The sequence below is a fragment of the Podarcis gaigeae genome (assembly GCF_964106915.1).
Source record: "Podarcis gaigeae genome assembly, chromosome: 1".
In the NCBI taxonomy this organism is placed as follows: domain Eukaryota; kingdom Metazoa; phylum Chordata; class Lepidosauria; order Squamata; family Lacertidae; genus Podarcis; species Podarcis gaigeae.
This window is the reverse complement of record NC_139678.1, coordinates 25,665,873-25,687,984: the sequence shown is the minus strand read 5'-3', so window position 1 is coordinate 25,687,984 and position 22,112 is coordinate 25,665,873. Positions and strand designations below refer to the sequence as shown.

The following is a 22,112-nucleotide window of genomic DNA, read 5'->3' as shown; positions in this document are numbered from 1 at the left end:
GCATACCAGGAGAGGCGGTCCCGTAGGTACGAGGGTCCTAGGCTGTGAAGGGCTTTAAAGGTCAAAAGCAGCACCTTAAATCTGACCCTGATAAGGTACTCCACCGGGAGCCAGTGCAGCTTGAAAAGCACTGGGTGAATATGCTCCCATGGCAGAGACCCCGTGAGGAGCCTCGCTGCAGCATTCTGTACCCGCTGGAGTTTCTGGGACAGCTTCAAGGGCAGCCCCGCATAGAGCGAATTACAGTAGTCAAGCCTGGAGATGACCGTCGCATGGATCACTGTGGCCAGGTCGGGGCGGGAAAGGTAAGGGACCAACTGCTTGATGCGGCGAAGGTGGAAAAATGTCGCCTTGGCTGTTGCTGTAACTTGCGCCTCCATGGAAAGGGAGGCATCAAGGATTACACCCAAACTCTTAACGGAAGGCAATGGCACTAATTGGGCCCCCGCAAGAGAAGGGAGTTGGTCCCTCATCCCCATGCCATCCCGACCTAGCCATAGGACCTCTGTCTTCGAAGGATTTAGTTTCAATCGGCTCCCACGAAACGATCCAGCCACAGCTTCCAAGCATCTGGTCAGTGTGTTCGGGGCCGAGTCAGTGTGGTCATCCATCAGCAGATAGAGCTGAGTGTCATCAGCATATTGGTGACAGCCCAGCCCATAGCTCCGGATAATCTGGGCAAGGGGGCGCATAAAGATGTTAAAAAGCATCGGGGAGAGAATTGCGCCCTGCGGCACTCCACACACCAAGGAGTGGCGCAATGACATTTCCCTCCCTAATGCCACCCTCTGTCCCCGACCAGAGATAAAAGAGCACAACCAGTTACGGGCTATGCCCTGTATCCCCACGACTGCGAGGCGGTGGTCCAGAAGATCATGATCGACCATGTCAAAGGCTGCTGACAAATCTAAAAGGATCAGCAGTCCTGACCCGCCTCGATCCAGTTGTCTATGGAGATCATCTGTTAGGGCAGCCAGAGCCGTCTCCGTCCCAAAACCAGGACGGAAACCGGACTGAAATTGATCTAATGCCGATGTTTCCTCCAGAAACCTACCAAGTATTATGCACCTTGGTTGTATAGGGGTAGCAAGCGGTACCTAACTTTGAGGTGCACCACAGTCACTGTTGCCCCCAAAATCCTACCAGGAACTCTGTGCAGCCTAAAACTCTAACCTGAGCTTGCTGCCCACTGCTATGTCATTAGCCTGGGAACCAATTATCCTTCTTGCTTCCCCAGCTGATTTTTCCACTTGGCTTTAGAAGCCGGGGGAGAGGGAGAGGGAGAGAAGCCGCCTAGATTATTTATGTTACCATTTCACAAAGTTAATGAATTTCTGTGCACAGGATGTTTGTCAGTTAACAATGCCACATTATTTATTTTCCCTTCTCTCCCTTTCTTAACAGATTTCTCAAATCCAGCCTCAAGCTAAAATGAATGCCTTGCCGACTGAAGGAAGCTGAGGACCCTGTCACTGCAGCGAACAGAAGTACTAATCCAGCCGTCCTGTCTGTCTCTGGTTGACGTTTGACACCTTGCTCTGGGTTACCTGTACGGGACACAGTTACCTTAGCATTCAGCATACATGGCGAGAGGCAACAACATGTGTAAGCCTGGCTAGCAGGACAGCGACTTTCCAAGTGAAAGGCCATCCAATTATAAACGGATTATTTTGCATTTCGCCTCTGGGACGTTACCTCTTACCTGCATAGAAACATAGCATCTCTTTCCATTTTTTTTTACTTCTTTTTGCTAGCATTTCCCCCCTTTTTTCAGTATTTTGTTTCTTCATTTAGAAATGGGCCCGTGGACTAGAATGTGGCCCGTGGACAGGGTTGTTTTCTTTAAATCATGGCTTGTCTTTTCTCTGGGCCTCTCCATGCAGTTCTCCAAAGCTCTGGCCTGTCCAAGTGTATGCCGCTGTGACCGGAACTTTGTCTATTGTAACGAGCGAAGTTTGACCTCAGTGCCTCTTGGGATACCGGAGGGTGTAACTGTACTCTACCTCCACAATAACCAAATTAATAATGCTGGATTTCCTGCAGAGTTGCACAATGTCCAGTCTGTGCACACAGTCTACCTGTATGGCAACCAGCTGGATGAATTCCCCATGAATTTGCCCAAGAATGTCAGGGTTCTCCACCTGCAGGAAAACAACATCCAGACCATTTCTCGGGCTGCTCTAGCACAGCTCTTGAAACTGGAAGAGCTGCACCTGGATGACAATTCCATCTCTACCGTGGGGGTTGAGGATGGGGCATTCCGGGAAGCTGTTAGCCTCAAGCTTCTATTCTTGTCCAAGAACCACTTAAGCAGTGTGCCTGTTGGCCTTCCAGTGGACCTACAAGAACTACGAGTCGACGAAAACCGCATTGCCATCATATCAGACATGGCCTTCCAGAATCTCACAAGCTTGGAACGTCTCATAGTAGATGGCAACCTCCTTAACAATAAAGGCATTGCAGATGGCACCTTCAGCCACCTATCCAAACTCAAGGAATTCTCTATAGTACGGAATTCACTAACATACCCTCCCCCTGAACTCCCAGGTACAAACCTGCTTAGGCTTTCTCTACAGGACAACCAGATTTCACACATACCACTTTCAGCCTTTTCAAACCTCCACCAGCTGGAGAGACTCGATATTTCCAACAATCAGCTCCGGATGCTGTCCAGAGGTGTCTTTGACAACCTTCGCAACTTGAAACAACTCACAGCAAGGAATAATCCCTGGCTATGTGATTGTAGTATTAAGTGGGTCACCGAATGGCTCAAGTTAATCCCTTCCTCTATCAATGTGCGAGGGTTCATGTGTCAGGGACCAGAGCACGTCCGAGGCATGGCTGTCAGGGAACTCAACATGAATATGTTGTCATGCCCCACAACCACCCCTGATCTGACGCTGGTTACCCAAGCTCCCTCTACATCCCTGCCAACCACAGTAACCCCTACGTCACCGGTTTTTACACCAAGTAACAAACACACTCCTCTTCCCCATACTGTAGCCACACTCCCCACTGTGCCTGAGAGGGACGACGAAGAAAAAGTGACCCCTCCCATTACTGAACAGTTCCAACTCTTCATCCACATTGTGAATGACACTTGCATCCAAGTCAGTTGGCATTCCCTTTTCAACGTGATGGCCTACAAACTGACCTGGGTTAAAATGGGCCACAGTCTGGAAGGCGGCATCATTCAGGAACGGATAGTTAGTGACAAGAGGCAGAACATTAGCTTGGCGAGCCTAGAGCCCAAATCCACGTATCGGATTTGCTTGGTCCCCTTGGATGATTTTAATAATTACCGAGTTGGCGAGGACACCGTTTGCTCTGAAGGCACCACCAAGGCTTCCCTGCTGAGCAATGGAAGCAACACGGCTTCCAGCCATGAACAGACCACTTCTCATAACATTGGGTCCCCGTTTCTCTTGGCAGGCTTGATCGGGGGGGCTGTGGTGTTTGTACTGGTGGTCCTGCTCAGCATCTTCTGCTGGCACATGCACAAAAAGGGACGCTACACCTCTCAGAAATGGAAATACAACCGGGGCCGGAGGAAAGATGACTACTGCGAAGCAGGGACCAAGAAGGACAACTCCATCCTGGAGATGACGGAAACCAGCTTTCAGATTGTCTCCTTAAATAATGATCAGCTCCTTAAAGGAGATTTCAGACTGCAGCCCATTTATACCCCAAATGGGGGCATTAACTACACAGACTGCCACATCCCCAACAACATGCGCTATTGCAACAGCAGTGTCTCAGACCTGGAGCACTGCCACACGTGATAGTTGAGGGGGTTGTGTGGCGAGACACCTGACGCTGAGAGCAAAAACTCAGAGGGAGGAAAACAAAACAAACCTACTCACACAAAACAAACAAAAGAAAACAAAAATTACATTTGATAAATGTTATACAGATGCATTTGTGCATTTGAATAATCTGTAATTTATATGGTGTACTATATAATGGGATTTAAAAAAAAGTGCTATCTTTTCTATTTCAAGTTAATTGCAAACAGTTTTGTAACTCTTTGCTTTTTAAATCTTAAAAGAAAAATATATTGCTGAAGTACTGTACAGGGTTGTACAATAAGAACCCAATGCCATGGCAAAGGAAAGAACATCTCATTCTTCAAACATTAACCACTTTGCTTTCTTGGAGCTGTTTGGGGGATAGCAGCTCGTACATTTTCCAGTAGTTTTAGGAGATAAGTTTGTATTGAATGAGGACTCATGTGGAATGTCTAAGGTAGAGCAAATGACAGGAGAAATACAAATTAGCCTCCTCTTTTGGTTCATAAAATTGGAGTAACTCATGTTAAACTTAGTTCATCACTTCTACCTGCCTCTGTACCTTTTAATTCCCCCCCTCCCAGCCAGAGAAGAAATTAGGGCCTTTTTGGTATCAAACACTATGAATCTCCACCATTGTTTATGTTGATAGCTTTTCTTCCCCCCACAGGATGCTCACAATGCATCTGTCCCTGATGTGAAAATATTCAAGGCAAAATCTTAGTTTGTTTTTAAGTTCTCATAAAAATCAGGACATTATTTTAAAAAAGAAAATCCTGACCAGTCTTGTCAGAACTTTTTGTCTACATTCAGATTTTTATATTCTTATTCCCCCCCACCCCACCCCAAAAGCACATTTCTTTAGTTCTGGCCAAGACCAGAACTAAACTTGGCCTTGAACTTATTGAAGAGTATTCATTCCAGCAATCCAAACAGATGTGGTTAATTGGCCAGGGCAGCAAGCAGTACCGATTCTTATCACTAGAAGTATAATCCAAAACGCTCTTAACTCAACAGAGGAATTCATGTTGCTATTTCTCAGCTTCACATCTATCCCTGGCTAACTCAGACTGAAATCTGATATACATGTACCTGGGAGTAAGGCCAATTGACCTCATTGGGGCTTAATTCTGGGCAGATATGGTTCAGATTGTGCTCTAAAAATAATATATATTTTTTTTACTTCACTCGCTAAGGTTTGCCTGCTCCATGAGGAGGAAAGTGAATATTGCAAGCTTTTAAAGCATATAAACAATTCAGTGAGGTGTGTTCCACAGTTCTCCAGAGAGATAAAATCATCAGGCCTAAGTTCAGTTTTAGCCGGGCAGAAGATAATGTGTCAAGAAAAAGATCCAGTTAAATATGTTTTAAAGGATTTGTGAGGCGCATGTCACCTTAAATGCATTCCACATCCTTTGACAATCCCACTTTGGTAGAACGTGTTTGGTCCTTGAGGCTACAGCAGTGCTCCCAATTTTGTCTGATTTCCACCAATATTATTTTGAGAATGTTGTACCTCTGCAAATGACACCCTGGGAATGTATGCTGTACAGTCCCTATTAAAATGAAACAGAAATTGACTCAACCACTCCTCCCTTTAAAGCTTGAACACACCCACATAATCCCAAAATATGTGATATCAGAGCACAAAAAAATCATAAAAACAAATTCTATTACTTGCTTTCCTTGACTTACATTGATTGGGGAGGTAGAGCTTTTATCGAAACCCTTTCCTAACATCAGAAAGACCAGACACAAGTTGTCGTCTCAATAAAATACGTTTTAATTGAAAAGTTAACCACAATTACTTTTAAGAAACTGGAATTACTTAAGGGGTTGAGCTGAGGGGGCAGTTAGTACTTGCTCTACTCTGTCTCTTGTTCATCACCAAACTGAATTCTGCACACAGCTTCTTCAGTTCCTTGACAATCTTCACCCGCCACTCCAAGGAGATTGATCAGCACTTTGGCGTACAAAGGCAGAGTACAATCACTTCCCGAGGAATTTTGTCCTTTCCCACCCAACACCTTTTATAACCACATTTTGGATTTCCATTCTATATTCTGTATATTTGCTATTTTCTCCAGCTATAACAGGTATTTTAGGCAACCTGTGTGGCTACTGTAATAGTGAAGTCACTGAACCTTTGCTAAATAAAAGGCTGCCGTATGGTTTGAAATGGTGTAATTTTAGCTAGAAACCTTTATGCAAAGTGTTTTCTTTTTCTTCCGGCTATATAAGCTGTTTGGCTGTTGACAAAAGGAAGATCTTTTTAAACATAAATAGTGGTATGACTCTCCACAGTAAAAAAGTACGTGTGTGTGTGTGTGTGTGTGTGTGTGCATAAGGAATCAGAGAACTGTAGAGTTGGAAGGGACCCCGAGGTCCAACCCCCTGCAATGCAGGAATCTCAGCTAAAGCATCCATGATACTGTTGGAGATAAGCAGTGTCCAGTGCACAGCGGAATGATGAAAAGTACGTGCCAACATGCTCTATATTACTTTATTTACACTTCAAAGCTGGTAATTTACAGAAAAGCATCTTCCCTCTGCCGGAGCAGAGAAAGGCATCCTCTCTCCTCTAAAGCACGGAGAGAATCACACTGAACTGCAAAGAACAGTGAAAAACAGGAAACCAGTGTACGTCACATCCAGCCTCCTTTCCCGTGAGAAAACCCAACAGCACTTGACTGTGGAATGTAAACATTGTCTTGTGACAAGCACTTCGCTGCTCAGTGAAGGAAGCAGAAACCAACATCCTCCCCCTTTCTGTGAACATCACTGGGCAGCGTGTTCGTACAATATTAGTACAAACCCAACTTCTGCACATAGGTACAGTGTTGATCCCTTGATACAATCTTGGACAATACATCAGCAGGAATTTCATTACCTGGCATATAGGACACCGTTACGAGTCCCTTTTGAATATGTTCCCTAGCATGTTGCAACTTCAATTGCAAGTGCTTTGTGCTTTGCTTACAACCTTCAGAATTCAGCAAAGCCAAACATGCTTTGTTGTCCTGGTAAACCTGGATTGGACATTTGACAGGAATTTTCATGTCTTTGCACAATTGTAACAACCATTCACAATCCTTAAGTGAATAAGACAGTGCATTCAGTTCAGCTTCACAAGTACTTAAGCTAACTGTTGTTTGCTTCTTGCATGACCAATCAAATAGACCCTGATTGTACTTATAGCAAACTCCAGACGTACTTTTCCTGTCTGTAGTGTCACTTCCAAAACTTGCATCTGCAAATATCTCAAGACCACCAGACTTCTGATTGTTAAATCTCAGTCTGTAATGCATAGTGCCTTTCAAATACCGCGCTATGCGTTTCAGAGCTTTCCAATCCTTAACAGTAGGATTGTTGACTTGTCTGCTTAGCAAATTACAGCTAACAGCAATGTCAGGTCTTGAACATCTGGCAATGAAGTTTAGCTTGCCTAGCACACTTCTGTACAGTGTAGTATCAGAAAATGCTTCTCCAGTGTCATCTACCTGATAACCTGTTGTCATCGGTGTGTCTACAGGGTTAGCATCCATCAGGTTTAGTTTGCTTAACACATCAGCAATTTTACGTGACTGGTGTATTAGAATGTTACCATCTTGATCTCTCTCTATTTCCAGAGATAGGTAGTTGTTTACCTCACCAAGATCTTTCATGTCAAAGTGCTCTTTCAATTGAGCTAGGGCATTATTGTACATTGTGACATCTTCCCAAAAGAATAAAAGATCATCAACATAAAACAAACAATACAGTTTCTTTTGTCCCTCCTCTTTGACAAATACACATGGATCAGCTTTCCCTTGCTTAAAACCTAGAGAAAACAATACTTCAGTGAGTTTTGTGTGCCAACACCGTGCACTTTGTTTGAGACCATAAAGGGACTTCTTCAGAGCACAAACAAATCCCTGTTTTACCTGTACGCCATCAGGTGGAAGCATATAAAGTGATTCATCTAGAGATCCGTACAGAAAAGCTGTATTCACATCATGGTGACTAATGTGTAGATTCTCTTCTGCAGCTAGCTTGAGCATAAGCCTAATGCTCTCATACCTCACTGTGGGTGAGTAGGTCTCGTGATAGTCTTCACCTGGTACCTGTGCAAAACCTCTGGCTACCAATCTGGCTTTGTGTCTGACTATCTTGCCATTTTGATCAGTCTTCGCTTTGAAGACCCATTTGCTTCCAAGCAGTTTCATTCCTGGAACTACTGGAACAAGGTCCCATGTTTTGTTCCTTTCCAAGGAATCAAGCTCAGCCTTCATGGCATTTAACCATGGCTCAGCTTCCTTTGAATCCAAATCCTGGATTTCTTGGAAACTTGAAGGTTCAAACACCTTCTTGGAGCTTTTAACAGCTGTTACTGCTATCTTAGCAAACTCATCAGCAAATCTCTTTGGAGGTCTGCCTTTTGTCGCTCTCTGTGACCTACGAATTAGCCTTAAGTCTTCAATACTCTCCTCTTCCTTCTTAGGAGAAAAGTGACCTATTGTGAACAATGGTTCCTCTAATTCTTGATCAGAGCTTTCAGAGGGTCGCATAGAGGCTTTCGCACTCTTGAAATCCTCTGAATCACCCGATTCAGTTTCAGACTCAGAATCAGAACCTTCATCAGTGGGTGTGGGTTGTTGCGGTTGCTTTTGACTATCCTCAGTTTCATCACTGTCATCAGGATAACATTGGAAAATTCCCACATTCTCCCCCCACTTGGCATTGTACTCAACACTTCTTGTGAGCTTAATTGTCTTAGAGTCAGTCATCATTATTCTGTAAGACCCTTTCTGATAACCTAGAAAGACACCATGCAATCCACGCTTGTCTAACTTGGAGTTTTGTGGTGAGTGAACCCACATGTCAGAACCAAAAATTTTCATGTGTTTGATGTATGGCTTCTTGCCAAACATCTTCTCATAGGGGGTACAACCAATCGCTGAAGATAACCTGCGATTATAACTGTAAGTGAAACATGAGAGAGCTTCGGCCCAATAACTCTCTGGAAGATTGGCATCATGCAGCAAGGTTTTTAACCCTTGAAGCAATGTCTGATTTGCTCGTTCCGCAAGTCCATTCTGCCATGGCGAGCGAGGACTAGACAAATCGTGTTGAATTCCTTTCTCAGTCAGAAAAGCTTCAAACTGCTGAGAAGTGAATTCTCCCCCGCGATCACTGAAAAGAGTCTTTACCTTCTTACCATGCACATTTCCCAACCAAGCACAGAATTCCTTGAACCTTGGAAAAGCCTCTGATTTCTGCTTGAGATTGTATACATAAATATACCTGGAAAATGCATCAATGAGAACCATGAAGTACCTGTTTCCACCCAAAGAGGGCGCTAGTGGTCCAACCAAATCAGCATGAACAACCTGGTATGGTTCTGTAGCTTGCCTACTAGACACCTTACCTTTCGCAGCCATTTTCACTTTGTTTGCTGCGCATGCCTTGCACTTCATGTGGTACCTGCAGGGTTTAATAGTCATACCTTCAACCAAGGCAGGCATTTTAGATACTGCCTCAAAATGCAAATGACCAAATTTTCGATGAAAATCATGAATACATTCTGCATGCAAACTTTTGTTAGAACCTGCAATGCAACAAGTGTCATCCTGCACAACATCATCAAAATACAAAACATACAAACGATCAACATATTCAGCATGCAATACATAATCATTTTTCTTTGTGATGATGCACCTTTTGTTCTTAAAGGAAACGTCAATTTTCCGCTCATTCAGCTGTCCAACGCTGAGCAGATTATGCTTGGCATGTGGCACATAAAGCACATCCTGTATCGATAAGTCCAAACTGTGAAGAACAACAGTTCCGTAGCCTTTACTGGGAATTGTGTGGTCATCCGCCTGGTGAATCGCACCTTCCTGCGGTGTAAAAGACACGAACAGTCGCTTATCGTTGCACATGTGGTGGGTCGCCGCTGAATCAACAACGAAGAAAGATCTAGATGTCTTCTGGACCTCTGCAACCTTTGGAGTGAAGCGTGAGACCATTGCCTTGTGCTGCGTTGTCCTGGACACCGGACCTTTGCCTTTGCCTCGGCCTTTTCCACGCGATGAGCTTTCGCTGCGCTGCTCTGTCTTGGCCCTGGGATATCTGCATTCCCTCTTCATATGGCCTAGACGTCCACACGTGTAGCATTTCACTGCCTTCAAAGCTTTGGCGCCATCTGGTGGTTCCACTGCACTATGGGATGACGTCTGTGAAGTCTCCCCCTTGCCCATGCAGCTATCACCCTGGCGGTCTGCTTCATTCTGAATCATGGCAGTATCACTGGCTACTGTGAGTTGAGCATTTGGCTGATTGGCATCAAATGCCCCACTTGCCTCATCCAGCCTTCTGCAGCTAGCCATCATGACTTTGGCATTAGCCTTCTGCGTCATCTCTGCTGCTTTAAATCAGGCTGCTTTATACATGCTGCGTCTGTGTACAGCTGCTTCAATCCAAAAGTAAATTCAAAAACAGCCTCTGCCTTTGAACCTGTGCCTTTCTGCTTAACTGCTTTGCTTATCTGCAGCTGCTTCAAACCGCATTCCAAAGGCAAGTTCAAAAGTGAAAGTTCTCTCTGCTGTCTTAAATTCATGCTGCGACACTGCTGCAGCTGCTTTACTTTCGATTTCCCCCAGCATAGGAAAAATTTATCCTTCTAGCCTTTTGCCTGTGCCACGGCAAAACCGGCTATAAAAGTTCAAAGTCCAGCCATAAAGCCATTAATTAGAAGCTGGCAGGCTGCCCGGAGCTGTAGCACATACCTCATCAAATCATCTTGACGCGCAGAGATATCGTCCGATCCGGCCCTCTGCATTCCGATCCTTTGCCGGCACTCCAATTCTTTGCTCCTTTGTTCCTTTGCCAGGAGCCCGACTTCTGGAGTCCATTCTCAAAACACTGCGTTTTTCTGGGCCCGGAACCAAATGTTGGAGATAAGCAGTGTCCAGTGCACAGCGGAATGATGAAAAGTACGTGCCAACATGCTCTATATTACTTTATTTACACTTCAAAGCTGGTAATTTACAGAAAAGCATCTTCCCTCTGCCGGAGCAGAGAAAGGCATCCTCTCTCCTCTAAAGCACGGAGAGAATCACACTGAACTGCAAAGAACAGTGAAAAACAGGAAACCAGTGTACGTCACATCCAGCCTCCTTTCCCGTGAGAAAACCCAACAGCACTTGACTGTGGAATGTAAACATTGTCTTGTGACAAGCACTTCGCTGCTCAGTGAAGGAAGCAGAAACCAACAGATACATGGCCATCCAACCTCTGTTTGAAACCTCCAAGGAAGAAGAGTCCAGTACCTCTCATGGGAGACCGTTCCACAGCTTTTACTGTCAGGAAATCCTTCCTGATGCTTAGTCGACTGGTGCTTGTTGCAAACATGCTCAACAGGGGTTACATTTAATCTACCCTGATTTAATATATAGATTTCATTTCAGCAGAGAGATGAATGAGAACTGGTTGGTACTAAAGGTGTCACAGCGCTACTGGCTGAATAGTCTAGGAACCAGTTTTCTTTTTCTTTTAAAGGCTAAATGTGGCTGATGTTCAAATGTATGACTGAAAGACTAAAAGTTAAGTGTAGAAAATATCAGCTGCATGTTAGTCCTCATTGCTCAATAATGCAGGCACGCACAAAATTCAACCACAGATGTGCTGTTCCTTCTCACAGATCAATAATGTGGTCATGGTGATGGATAAGCTCAGCCTTCAGAATTAAAGTGAAGTGTCTAGACAGGAAGGCTGTTTCAAGGCCCACATAATCTCAGAGGCCATGCAGAAAGGGATCCATAATCTAAACTAGTGCTGCGCTGAAATCCAATTACTCAAAAGTTTTATGCTCCTGGGAAAGAGGCTTCCATTTTCCATCCACATTATCAGGGCACTATAGACTTTCTTTAGAATGTCTCTGGAAGTTCAGTAGGTATAGAGTTCTCAGTTTAACTTATTTCTGTGAGGTGATGGTGGTGCGTGTCTTCCTTCCTAGTAAACATTTTGCAAGCACTTTGCAGCCTCCCTGGCTGTCTCAGCTTCCTAATATCAAAGAAGCCCAAACGGGAAGGTTATGACACAACATTTCCCCCTTAATAAAAGTGCAGACATTCAGGGAAGTTGCAGGTCTATTACTAGAACTCATTTCATTTATTACCCATCCTTCACCCTAACATCACAAGGTAGGTCATGACAATTTAAAATACAACATTAAAAGCACATTACAATCACAAACGTAGGGTGGAACCATATATCTCGGGTATCAATGGCCCTGGTGTCAATGGCCCAGTTCACCCAAAACTGGATAGTAGAGGTGCCAGGTACAGCTTTGTGAGGAGGGAATTCCACGACTTAGGGACTTCCACAGAGAATGCCTCTCATGTGCCATCACCACCCTGAGCTTCTGAAGACAGTGAAACAAGATTGAAAAGATCTTACAAACATCCCCAGCCACCACAATAGCAAGCTGACCATGGAAAACTGCTGCACCCCACCCATGATAAATTCACTGATTTTTTTTTTCTTTCCCGTTTGATAATTTTTAATGCAATTTCTTTTCTCAATAATTGACTGTTGTGGGAGGAAGGGAGAAAACATAGGTGAAATCGTCTGAACTGAAGACATAATGCTGTCACAAGTCAGGAGTCACATGACCCTGATGCTCCAGAGCTGTTTTAATTCCACATCAGCCTCCCATCCACCATGGCTGGCATGCCTCATAATATAAGCTCTCTTCAGAAGAAGCCTAAAGCATTTAGTAAATGTGGAACAGGGGGAACAACTACAGACCCTGCCCACAACATCAATGTATCCCACTGACTCTGTCCACTGACTTTCATGTGCTCAGAGTAATGTCTGAAGTGGGCACTGCATATGTATACACTGTGCATGCCGATACTCCGTGTGCCTGGGCCCATAGACACTCCCTTCAGACCATTGCCAAATGCATGAAGGCCAAGGCAAGGTGTGTGTGGAGCTGGTGGATGCAGAACCTGAGGGTAATAGCACTCTTACCATCTTGGATTTTAATTTAAGCCATAAAATAATTTGGACTCTGAATACATACCTTGTGCATGACAATCCCTTGAAACTCATATACATGTTCTGGTTGCATCTCTGAGCTCAAGTAGTATACACTATTTCAATTAGAGAACAAGTTCAAGGCTTCCTACATCAGGAAATGGAGGGCCTAGGCCAGCCTTGAGCCCCAGATGTTGTAGGACTACAACATCATTCCTGAACACTGGTCCTGCTTGATAGGGATGATGAGAGTTGTAGCCCTACAACATCTGAGGTCCTGAATTTGATAAAAGGCTGGTCTAGACTATTACTTCAATTGCAGCTTTCAGATTTTTTTTAGTTCTCTGCCTGTGGGACCAAGAATTATCCAAGGTACACAATAAGAGCAAAAATGCTGCAATCCCCATAGGCTCTGAAGTCTCAGACATAACCCTAAGGGAAACATGAGCTTCCAGAGCTCTCTTGGGAGCAAGGGGAAAGCGTATAGCCATCTACCTGAAAGCCATCAAATGTTATCCTCAAAAAACTCTGAGGACTGACTTCCCTAGCCAAATGATTTCCGATATGCAATTCTGTAGGTACATTGTGGGACAGCTGAAATCTCTTCAAGGGCCCCATCAAGGATAAATCAAGATTGATGCAGGTTTAAATTGATGCAGGATCTAAATTTGCAGCATTGGGAGCTCTGTTATCACCACTTTCAATCAGACTACATGAAAACACAGAGAAGAAACAAAATAAGTCCCTTGGGACAAATATATCCTTCTTAAGTTCTATATGTGCGACAGAAGACGTGTCATCTCCTGTTTCCACCCCATTTGTCTTGCCAACTAACAATAGAGAATGTTTGTTTGTTTAAGTATTTTTATACCACTTTTCATTTGTGCGTTGAGGTCCCCAAGACACCCCCCCCCAAAGAAAAACACAATTGACACTTAATGTTTTAAAAGGTTTTTGGCATAATTTTGGCCACAACTTTATTCAAATTACAGCAATGTGAGTGGTTGCTTAGGCATTGGTAGCACTAAATGACCCCGCACAGGGACAGCTCTGACATTCGCACCCCCCACGAAGTAGCAAGGGTAAGTCACCTGGGGAGAGAGACAGGACTGGGAACCATGCCTCACCTCTCCCCAGAATGCTCCCAGGGGCTTGCGTGGACCTAGCCCCTTGCCAGGGGGTTTCGGACAAAAGCATGGGGAGCCCCTGGGTTCCTTTAATGGAAAACCCTTGAAGCAGCAGCAGCAGCATTTTGGAGGGGCAGGCACAGCCGAATCCATACCCCTCCACCAACCAATTCCAACACCAATGCCTAACTGCAAACCTTACATGCTGTGACGATTTGCTACGCAGTGGGCAAAAACCAAGTGGCACACACTAATCAGCCAAATGGACAAAATTCCTACCAGGTCCCTGCCCCAAAGCAGACGACCCCATGACAGGCATAGCAAGGTCATGCAAACAGCCTAAAATTAGGGAAGGGAGGGTGGGTGATCTGAAGTAAGCAGCAAAAAGAGGAAGTTCCTCGCTGCGAGCATTGTATTTAGCAAATAGGGCTGTCAATCAACAAATGGCAACATCTAGATTTCCCCAGTAACAGCCCACCCCTGCTTAAAGGATGGCCAAACCATTTGCCTAGTGAAGTGTCTTGTCAGCCCCGCCCGCAACCTGTGCTCTCCATGAGGGAGAACACACTTTACAGAAAATACCAAAGTGGTTCACATTATAAAACACACAAAGTTCAATAAAAACAATAAATGTGAGTCTCAGCATCACAGAAACCAAAGTGAACAGGAAATGGCATCAGCAGTAAAGCTTTGGTGAACAGACGAGTTTTAATTCATAGAGGAGATAACCCACCAATGTTATCCACAGAATCTCAAAGGGAGAGCATTCCACAATATTGTGGGCACCACAACAGAAAAGGCCCTTCACCCAATGGACACCTGCAAGCTGAGGAAGGACACACCTGCAGGCTTTAGTGAGCTGGGCAGTCTATAGAGGAGAAGGTGGTTCCTCTATAGGACTGCTTGGACTGCAAGACAAACCCATGTACCTCCATTCAGAGATTCATGATACACTACACAGTGTGTTTGCCATGGTTTGGTAGTTTGGGGTGGCATGCTGGCTGTATAGCCTTTGATAAGTTGATCTATTGATCTGGTTGTGAGGTAAATATTGATTTGGGATTGTTCATACTTTAAAATGGTGGATTTCAGTCTTTCAGCCATCAGGGAACCCTTTCTACTAACTCCTCTGCTGAAGAATCCTACCCTCTGTCATGGAGCCATGTGCCTTGCCTATTATTCTGAGATGTGCTCTAGAGCTCACACTTAGTTTATGAGCCTCATTGGCCAAATTTCTGAGATTTCAGTATCACCCTGGGTGAACTAAAGTACAAACAACACTGCCTGTGCATGGTCGAGCTGTCTCTCAGAGATGCTCAGAGCTGGACCAAGACATTTTGCTGCCTGAGGCAAATATGGCATCCCCACCCCCCAATTCCATGTACAAAAGCTCGTTGCACTGGAAGTTGGATGTTACTTCAACACTGGCAATGGAACAGTGCCCTCCACCACATCTGAGGAAAACAGGCTGGATAGGTTGGAATGGTAGAGTACCCCAGCTCTGCTCTCCAACACTTCACTACCACTCCAGTACCTTTTGCCTATGGTTCCCTCTGTCTAATGGCAGGGCTGGTGCTGGGGATGCTGACTGTGATTGCAGTTCTGGGTACCTTCTGACATAGTCAGCTATAGGGAAGTGACTACAGCCCTGGAAATCCTCTCAATCCCGGCACAACCCATGGTTGGTGTGGAGGGGGAAAACCATAAAAGGTAAAGGTAAAGGTACCCCTGCCCGTACGGGCCAGTCTTGACAGACTCTGGGGTTGTGCGCCCATCTCACTCAAGAGGCCGGGGGCCAGCGCTGTCCGGAGACACTTCCGGGTCACGTGGCCAGCGTGACATCGCTGCTCTGGCGAGCCAGAGCCGCACACGGAAACGCCATTTACCTTCCCGCTGGTAAGCGGTCCCTATTTATCTACTTGTACCCGGAGGTGCTTTCGAACTGCTAGGTTGGCAGGCGCTGGGACCGAGCAGCGGGAGCGCACCCCGCCGCAGGGATTCGAACCGCCGACCTTTCGATCGGCAAGTCCTAGGTGCTGAGGCTTTAACCCGCATACTCACTCCTTAATAGCAACAACATGTGACCAAAAGTGCAGACAGTCAACTCCAAAGTCACCTTTAAAAACATTGGGTCAAATGTCAGCTATGTCATTATGAAAGGTAAGTGCAGAAAGGTCGCAGCATTTTGAATATACTCCCATTTAACTAAACACGGCATCTTTCATTATGTGTAAATGTATTTGGCCTTCAGGAAAACAAAACAGCACCCCACAGAATTGACTCCCTGCTCTCAGTCAGCAGCAGAGCAGGGAAAGGAGAGCAGCATCACAGCTGTATGTTTTATTAGATATTATTTATTTTAAACTCCTAATTAAACATAATCCCCTATAAACTAGTCTAGGGCCGCATCCAAGGCAGGACAGACAGGTTGGACCAGATTCCAGACCCCTAGGTCAAGGCCATGTTGCAGCCAGGGGGCTGTGCAAAGCTCAAATTAGGAGAGGCACAATGCCTTATATTTAAGCCCTATGAAACATATGTTGCTTAACTTCAGCCTAATCGTACCTTGTGTGTTCTTTAAAAGTGGAGCCATACCTAAAGAGAATGTTCGAATGCCAGATGCAAATGTAACCTTCATTTTCAAAAACCCAGCAGCTGCGCTTCCACTGAATGAGCAGGTGCCACTTATATAGGTGGCTATAATTGCCATGGGATAAGCTGCACAAATAAATGTGCTTACTTGGTAGTTTTTGTTTTAATCCATCACATGCCTTTTGCCCTGCAATCTAATTCTCCAAAATTCACTTTAGCATTCCCAATGAGGGAATTGCATGTGGCTGAGCATAAAGCAACAAAGTTGCTTCTGCCGTAATCCATTGCAGCCGAGTCGCGTTGAATGCTGAAATCAATACTAGTTTTACTTATTTGTTTCTAAAACATATAGATTGCCTTTTCACAATCCAGTGCACAATTGTGATAAACAAAGCAAAACAAAACAGAAACAACATATGTAAAGGGGTTGCCTTGTAAGGCAACTATAAAATAGTAATAATAATAAAACCAGTCAGATCTTCTGTCATAAACCCAGAGAAAATATATCAATCAAGTAAATAGTAGCATGGTTAATTCAAATTTGATTCTCTGGAAGTCTTGTGGAAAATAAAGGTTTCCACTAGGGCTGCACTGAGAAGTGTTTCAGTTTGATATTTACTTCAAAAAGAGTGTGTTATATCCTATAGCCTGGAGAACCTCTCTGGGGAAGTGAATTCTATAATGTAGAACCCCCACCATGTTACCTTGCAGGTAGTGGCTGTGTTCTGATGATCATTTGTCAGGTTAATAAGGTGAGATGCAACTGAGCCTCTGGGTGCAGTCGAGGATCCGTAACAGCTGCCTACCTGGAGAAAGTGGTAAGCATCCATTTCAGAGCAGGAGTAACAGCGGCATCATATACCAGACTTTCCTTAGGAGTGCGTCTAAGGACTCTCCTAAGAGACATCCCAATGAGGTTTATTGCAATGACCTCATCCACTTCAAAATTTACCACTATCTCAGGTGTAGGGAATGGAATCTTGGTGGCAGGCCAGATCTTGACTTCTGCCATGCCCTTCTGGCCCCTTTTTACAGGTGGGAAGGGCTGCCCAACTGCCAGTCACCTGATGCCACTGTCAAGTGGCAGCTTCAAAGGGGCTCACTGTCAGTGCCAACCAGCAGATTGGTGCTGATAGCGAACCCCACCTGCAAAGCTCTCTCCAGAGGAGTCTTCAGGCATGATTTGAATTTGAGCCATGCCTGAATGTGGACAGCTTCAAAGGGGTTTGCTCTTAGCACTACTGTTAGGTAAGAAGGCCTTATCCTGACTTATTTAGCCAAACTATGATCATCTGGGGACACGGGTGGCACTGTGGTCTAAACCACCGAGCCTCTTGGGCTTGCCGATCAGAAGGTTGGTGGTTTGAATCCCCACAATGGGATGAGCTCCCTTTGCTCGGTCCCAGCTCCTGCCAACCTAGCAGTTCGAAAGCACACCAAAAGTGCAAGTAGATAAATAGGTACCACTCCAGTGGGAAGGTAAACTGCATTTCCATGTGCTGCTCTGGTTTCAGTGTTCCATTGCGCCAGAAGCGGCTTAGTCATGCTGGCCACATGACCCAGAAAAACTGCCTGCGGACAAATGCCGGCTCCCTCGGCCTGTAAAGCAAGATGAGCTCCGCAACCCCAGAGTCATATGCGAATGGACTTAACTGTCAGGAGTGCTTTACCTTTACCTTTATGATCATCTGATTGCAGTCACAGAGTGAACTTCCATGCCAGTGAAATGCTTGGGGGGGGGGGAATCTGGATCATTTGCCTCATACACTTGGAATATGCAAAACTGCTCAGGTAGTTTCTTCTGTGCACTTAATTTTTAGTTTAGCCAGTGTGTTAGAGCATTGAAAGTGAAAGATTTGCATCCCCCCAGTGATATAACATGGCCCTATTCCCAGCCCAGGCAGGCTTGGAGATGTCAGACTTTACAGCTATGACATTTTTTTATGTCAATAAAAAGGTCATTTTTGAAAGCCTCCTGCACGGCATAGTACTTCCATTCTCTATAAGCTCCGTACAAGTCAAATCACGGAGAAAGGAAGCATGCATAACTTATGCATGTGTAAATGTCACCTTTCCCCACCAAAGTTACTTTTAAGCCCCCTAAGATATTAGTACAATAGGGGTTTATTAATTTATTATGGCCAAATGCAACCAAGCAAAATGAAAGGTATGTTTCAAATGGGCATTTATTACCTTTCTTTTCTTGCCCAAAATAGATATTACACCCCACCAAATCACTTCACCCACTACCTCTCACATTATGTCAGGCAAATGTAGCATAAACAGTGGAAATCTGAATACAGCTTTAGGGAACATTAGAAAAAGAAAAGTGGCCTCTGAATCAACAAAAGTATGCTTAGTTTCTCACTGAAGGTATTCTGCATGTCACCAAAATAAAGAGGAGCAAAGCTAAACAGGAGAGTCAGACCAGAAATCCAGATTAGAGATGCCAGTTAGATGTTTCCCAGGTTTGAGGGCTTAAATACTTCAATGAATTATGGTACAGTGGTACCTCGGGTTACATACGCTTCAGGTTACATATGCTTCATGTTACAGACTCTGCTAACCCAGAAATAGTACCTCGGGTTAAGAACTTTGCTTCAGGATGAGAACAGAAATTGTGCGGTGGCAGTGCAGTGGCAGCAGGAGGCCCCATTAGCTAAAGTGGTGCTTCAGGTTAAGAACAGTTTCAGGTTAAGAACGGACCTCCAGAACAAATTAAGTACTTAATCCCAGGTACCACTGTAATTCTGTGCTTGTAGTTAGGCTTTCAGTGCTTGTTGGATGGGGGAGTTTAATAAACAGGGACCAGCAAAACAGATTAACATGTATACCTCTTTTTACACTTTCTGCAGTGCTTGATGCGTTTCGCAAATGTCCTTCCTTCCAGAGGTCTATTATCTGTGGTTACAATACAGGAATGGGCAGGTTACCGTTAATGCATCTATAGGGTTTAGTATGAAAACCATGAACCCTGAGTTGTAGCCATTTCCTCAGTCCATGATATGTGGCAGGAGGTGGCTCTTTTTGTATGTGTGTGTGAGAGAGAGGGGGGGGGAGAGAGAGGGAGAGAGAAATGCACCCTGCACATGCTCAGAGACTCTGTGGTCTTTATTACGAATCAGCATAGTCCAGACAGGGCTGAATGGTGCTTGAAACTGATTCTGGGGCTAAGCCACTACACCTTGGCTATCTTCCACTTCCACTGTTGTAGTATGCCTCTGAATGCTACCCCCAACAGCCTCAGAAGAGGTGAGAGAGCTGGTGTTCTCAAATCTGGCTTCCCACACACATCTGGCTGGCTACTGGGAGAACACCATGGTGCACTAGATGAAGTCATTAAATGGTCATGGATGTAGTCCAGCAACATACAAAGTAGAGAAACACTGGACTTGATGCACCCTTGGACCAATCCAGCAGGACTCTCATGCTTTTATGTTTACCGGTATATGGTCAGATTATTTAAATCTTCTGGGGTTTTTTGCACATATAATGAAGTATTAACTCTGGAGAAAATCTTCTTCTCAAAATATTTACACAGCACCATCATTCCACTTTCATGATATTACTGTGTCTTTATTCAAATGTGCAGATCACTCTATATGCATAACACTAGACTTATTTTTCTAGGTGTTGACATTGTATACCCAGTTAAGCTATTCCTATGGATGCAATCCTAAGTAGCCTGCATTCAGTGCACACATCTGAATTGCAGTCAAGTGCTTTGTTCTCCTTGTGAGCTATTTACATATTCTTCAGACATTCTCAACATATTCTGTGTCTGGTAAGTTTGAAAATAGGAAAAGATTGTCACTTTGCAAACCATCACCATTATCATGACCACACACTGAGGAATGAGTTAAAGCAAGAGACAAAATGTAGACAAATTTCTTTCACAAACTTACTCTTCCCTGCGGTTCTCATGGTTCCTTGACCCCGAAGCAAGCCACTTGCTCGGTGAGTCCCTGCGCACTGCGCTAAACCGGCACAGCATGGTGCCTCGCTTTCACGGTGCCGGAAATTGCGTCTGCGCAGATGCCGATACCGGAAATCACAGGTGCACGTGCTCATGCGCACACACGATCCAGCCCATGGAGGGATCGCCACTGGAGTAAACTGACCCAGGTGAGGTAAACCTTGCCAACCCCTGCTCGGCACACTTTCACATAACCAAAGTGGAACTGACTTCTTATGAAAATGCATAAGATTGGGTTGTTCATACAGTATCCTAAACCAACAACCCTCTCGCCACCTGCGATCCACAGCAACTATCATTCAGAGGCACAATGTCTCTGACAATAGAGGTACATACCCTCCAAATATTCTCTGATGAAAATAGGACATCCTATTCCATAATAATAATAAAAACTTTATTATTGCCCCAGTCACTTTGGGTGGCTTCCAACATATCTAAAAAACATAATGAAACATTAAACTTTAAAAAATCTTTCCTATACATGGCTACTTTCAGATGTCTTCTACAGGTTGTTCTAAAAGTTACTTACCTCATTGGCTTGGGCGTCGCATAACTCCATACCCTCAAAGATTCCTCCAGTGAAAATAGGGATGTTCTACCATACCCTCCAATATTTCTCCAACGTTTTCTCCATAAGGAAAAGAGGGACATTCCAGGATCAAATCAGAAACCGGGATGGCTTCTGTAAATCTGGGGATGTCCCTGGAAAATAGGGACACTTGGGGGACCTGGAGGTAGAGCATAGCCATTGTGGCTAGTAGCCACTGATAGCTTTATTCTCCATGAGTTTGTCTAATCCTTTTTAAAAGCTATCCAAGTTGTGAGCCATCACTGCCTCTTTTGTGCAATTCTTTTGTTGCAGATACATTTTAGTATTCAATCTTGCCATGCAAATGCTTGCAAGTGAATTTCCATAATACAATGCATTTCATAATACAATGTGCACATTTTTCTACATGTTGTTTGGTTGGAGAGGTGGATCGCTAAATTTGGAGAAGTGTTCATTTGGAAGGAGAGCTGTATTCCAGTTCACATATTTTAGATATGTTCCCATTAAAATCCAAACCGAACCACATTTATTCCCCATTCCTCCATGTGAACCCTTCCCCAACACCATATAATTGGGACGGCTAGACAGATACATACAAGTTTTTGCTGCTTAAGTAGGGAAAACATGATGCTCGGCTACTGTTTTTGGCAGAGACCCCATGTTTATTATCACATGCTGTTCTGCCATCAGACACTGTAAAAAAAAAACACACTCCCAATTAGTGCTTTCTAATAGAAATGTTTCTTCCTTCCATTGCATTTTATATGACCAGTCCTATTGAACAGAAGCCCGGAAGCCAACTGCTTTGCCAAATATAATAAGAGAGACATCTGTAATGGGATCATGTGTTATTGTTAAAGGCTGTGCTCCACTACATCCTCAGCTGTACATTAAAGGGGTAGCAGACAATAGTAGAATGCCTCCCTTGGATAATTAATTAAACAGAATCTTTAATGTCTTTGAACCGTATGCATTATTGTGTAGTCTGTTTCCAGTCTCTTTAATCTGACAGCTCCAAAAGACTGTGAGATCCCTTTGAAAGGGAGTCTGCCTAGAAC

The 22,112-nt window shown here is 44.4% G+C and overlaps 1 protein-coding gene across 6 annotated transcripts in view; it reads left to right on the top strand.

The window, feature by feature from the left end:
• The window catches only part of FLRT2 (fibronectin leucine rich transmembrane protein 2), a 90,718-nt gene extending 84,751 nt beyond the window's left edge, over positions 1–5,967 (top strand). For all 6 annotated transcript variants that reach the window (XM_083734273.1, XM_083734269.1, XM_083734268.1 and 3 more), the window contains one exon: positions 1,405–5,967. In XM_083734273.1, coding sequence (XP_083590399.1) covers positions 1,797–3,782 — 1,986 coding nt within the window. In that variant the 5' untranslated portion in view covers positions 1,405–1,796 and the 3' untranslated portion in view covers positions 3,783–5,967. The remainder of the gene's footprint in view (positions 1–1,404) is intronic.
• The last annotated feature ends 16,145 nt before the right edge of the window (positions 5,968–22,112 follow it).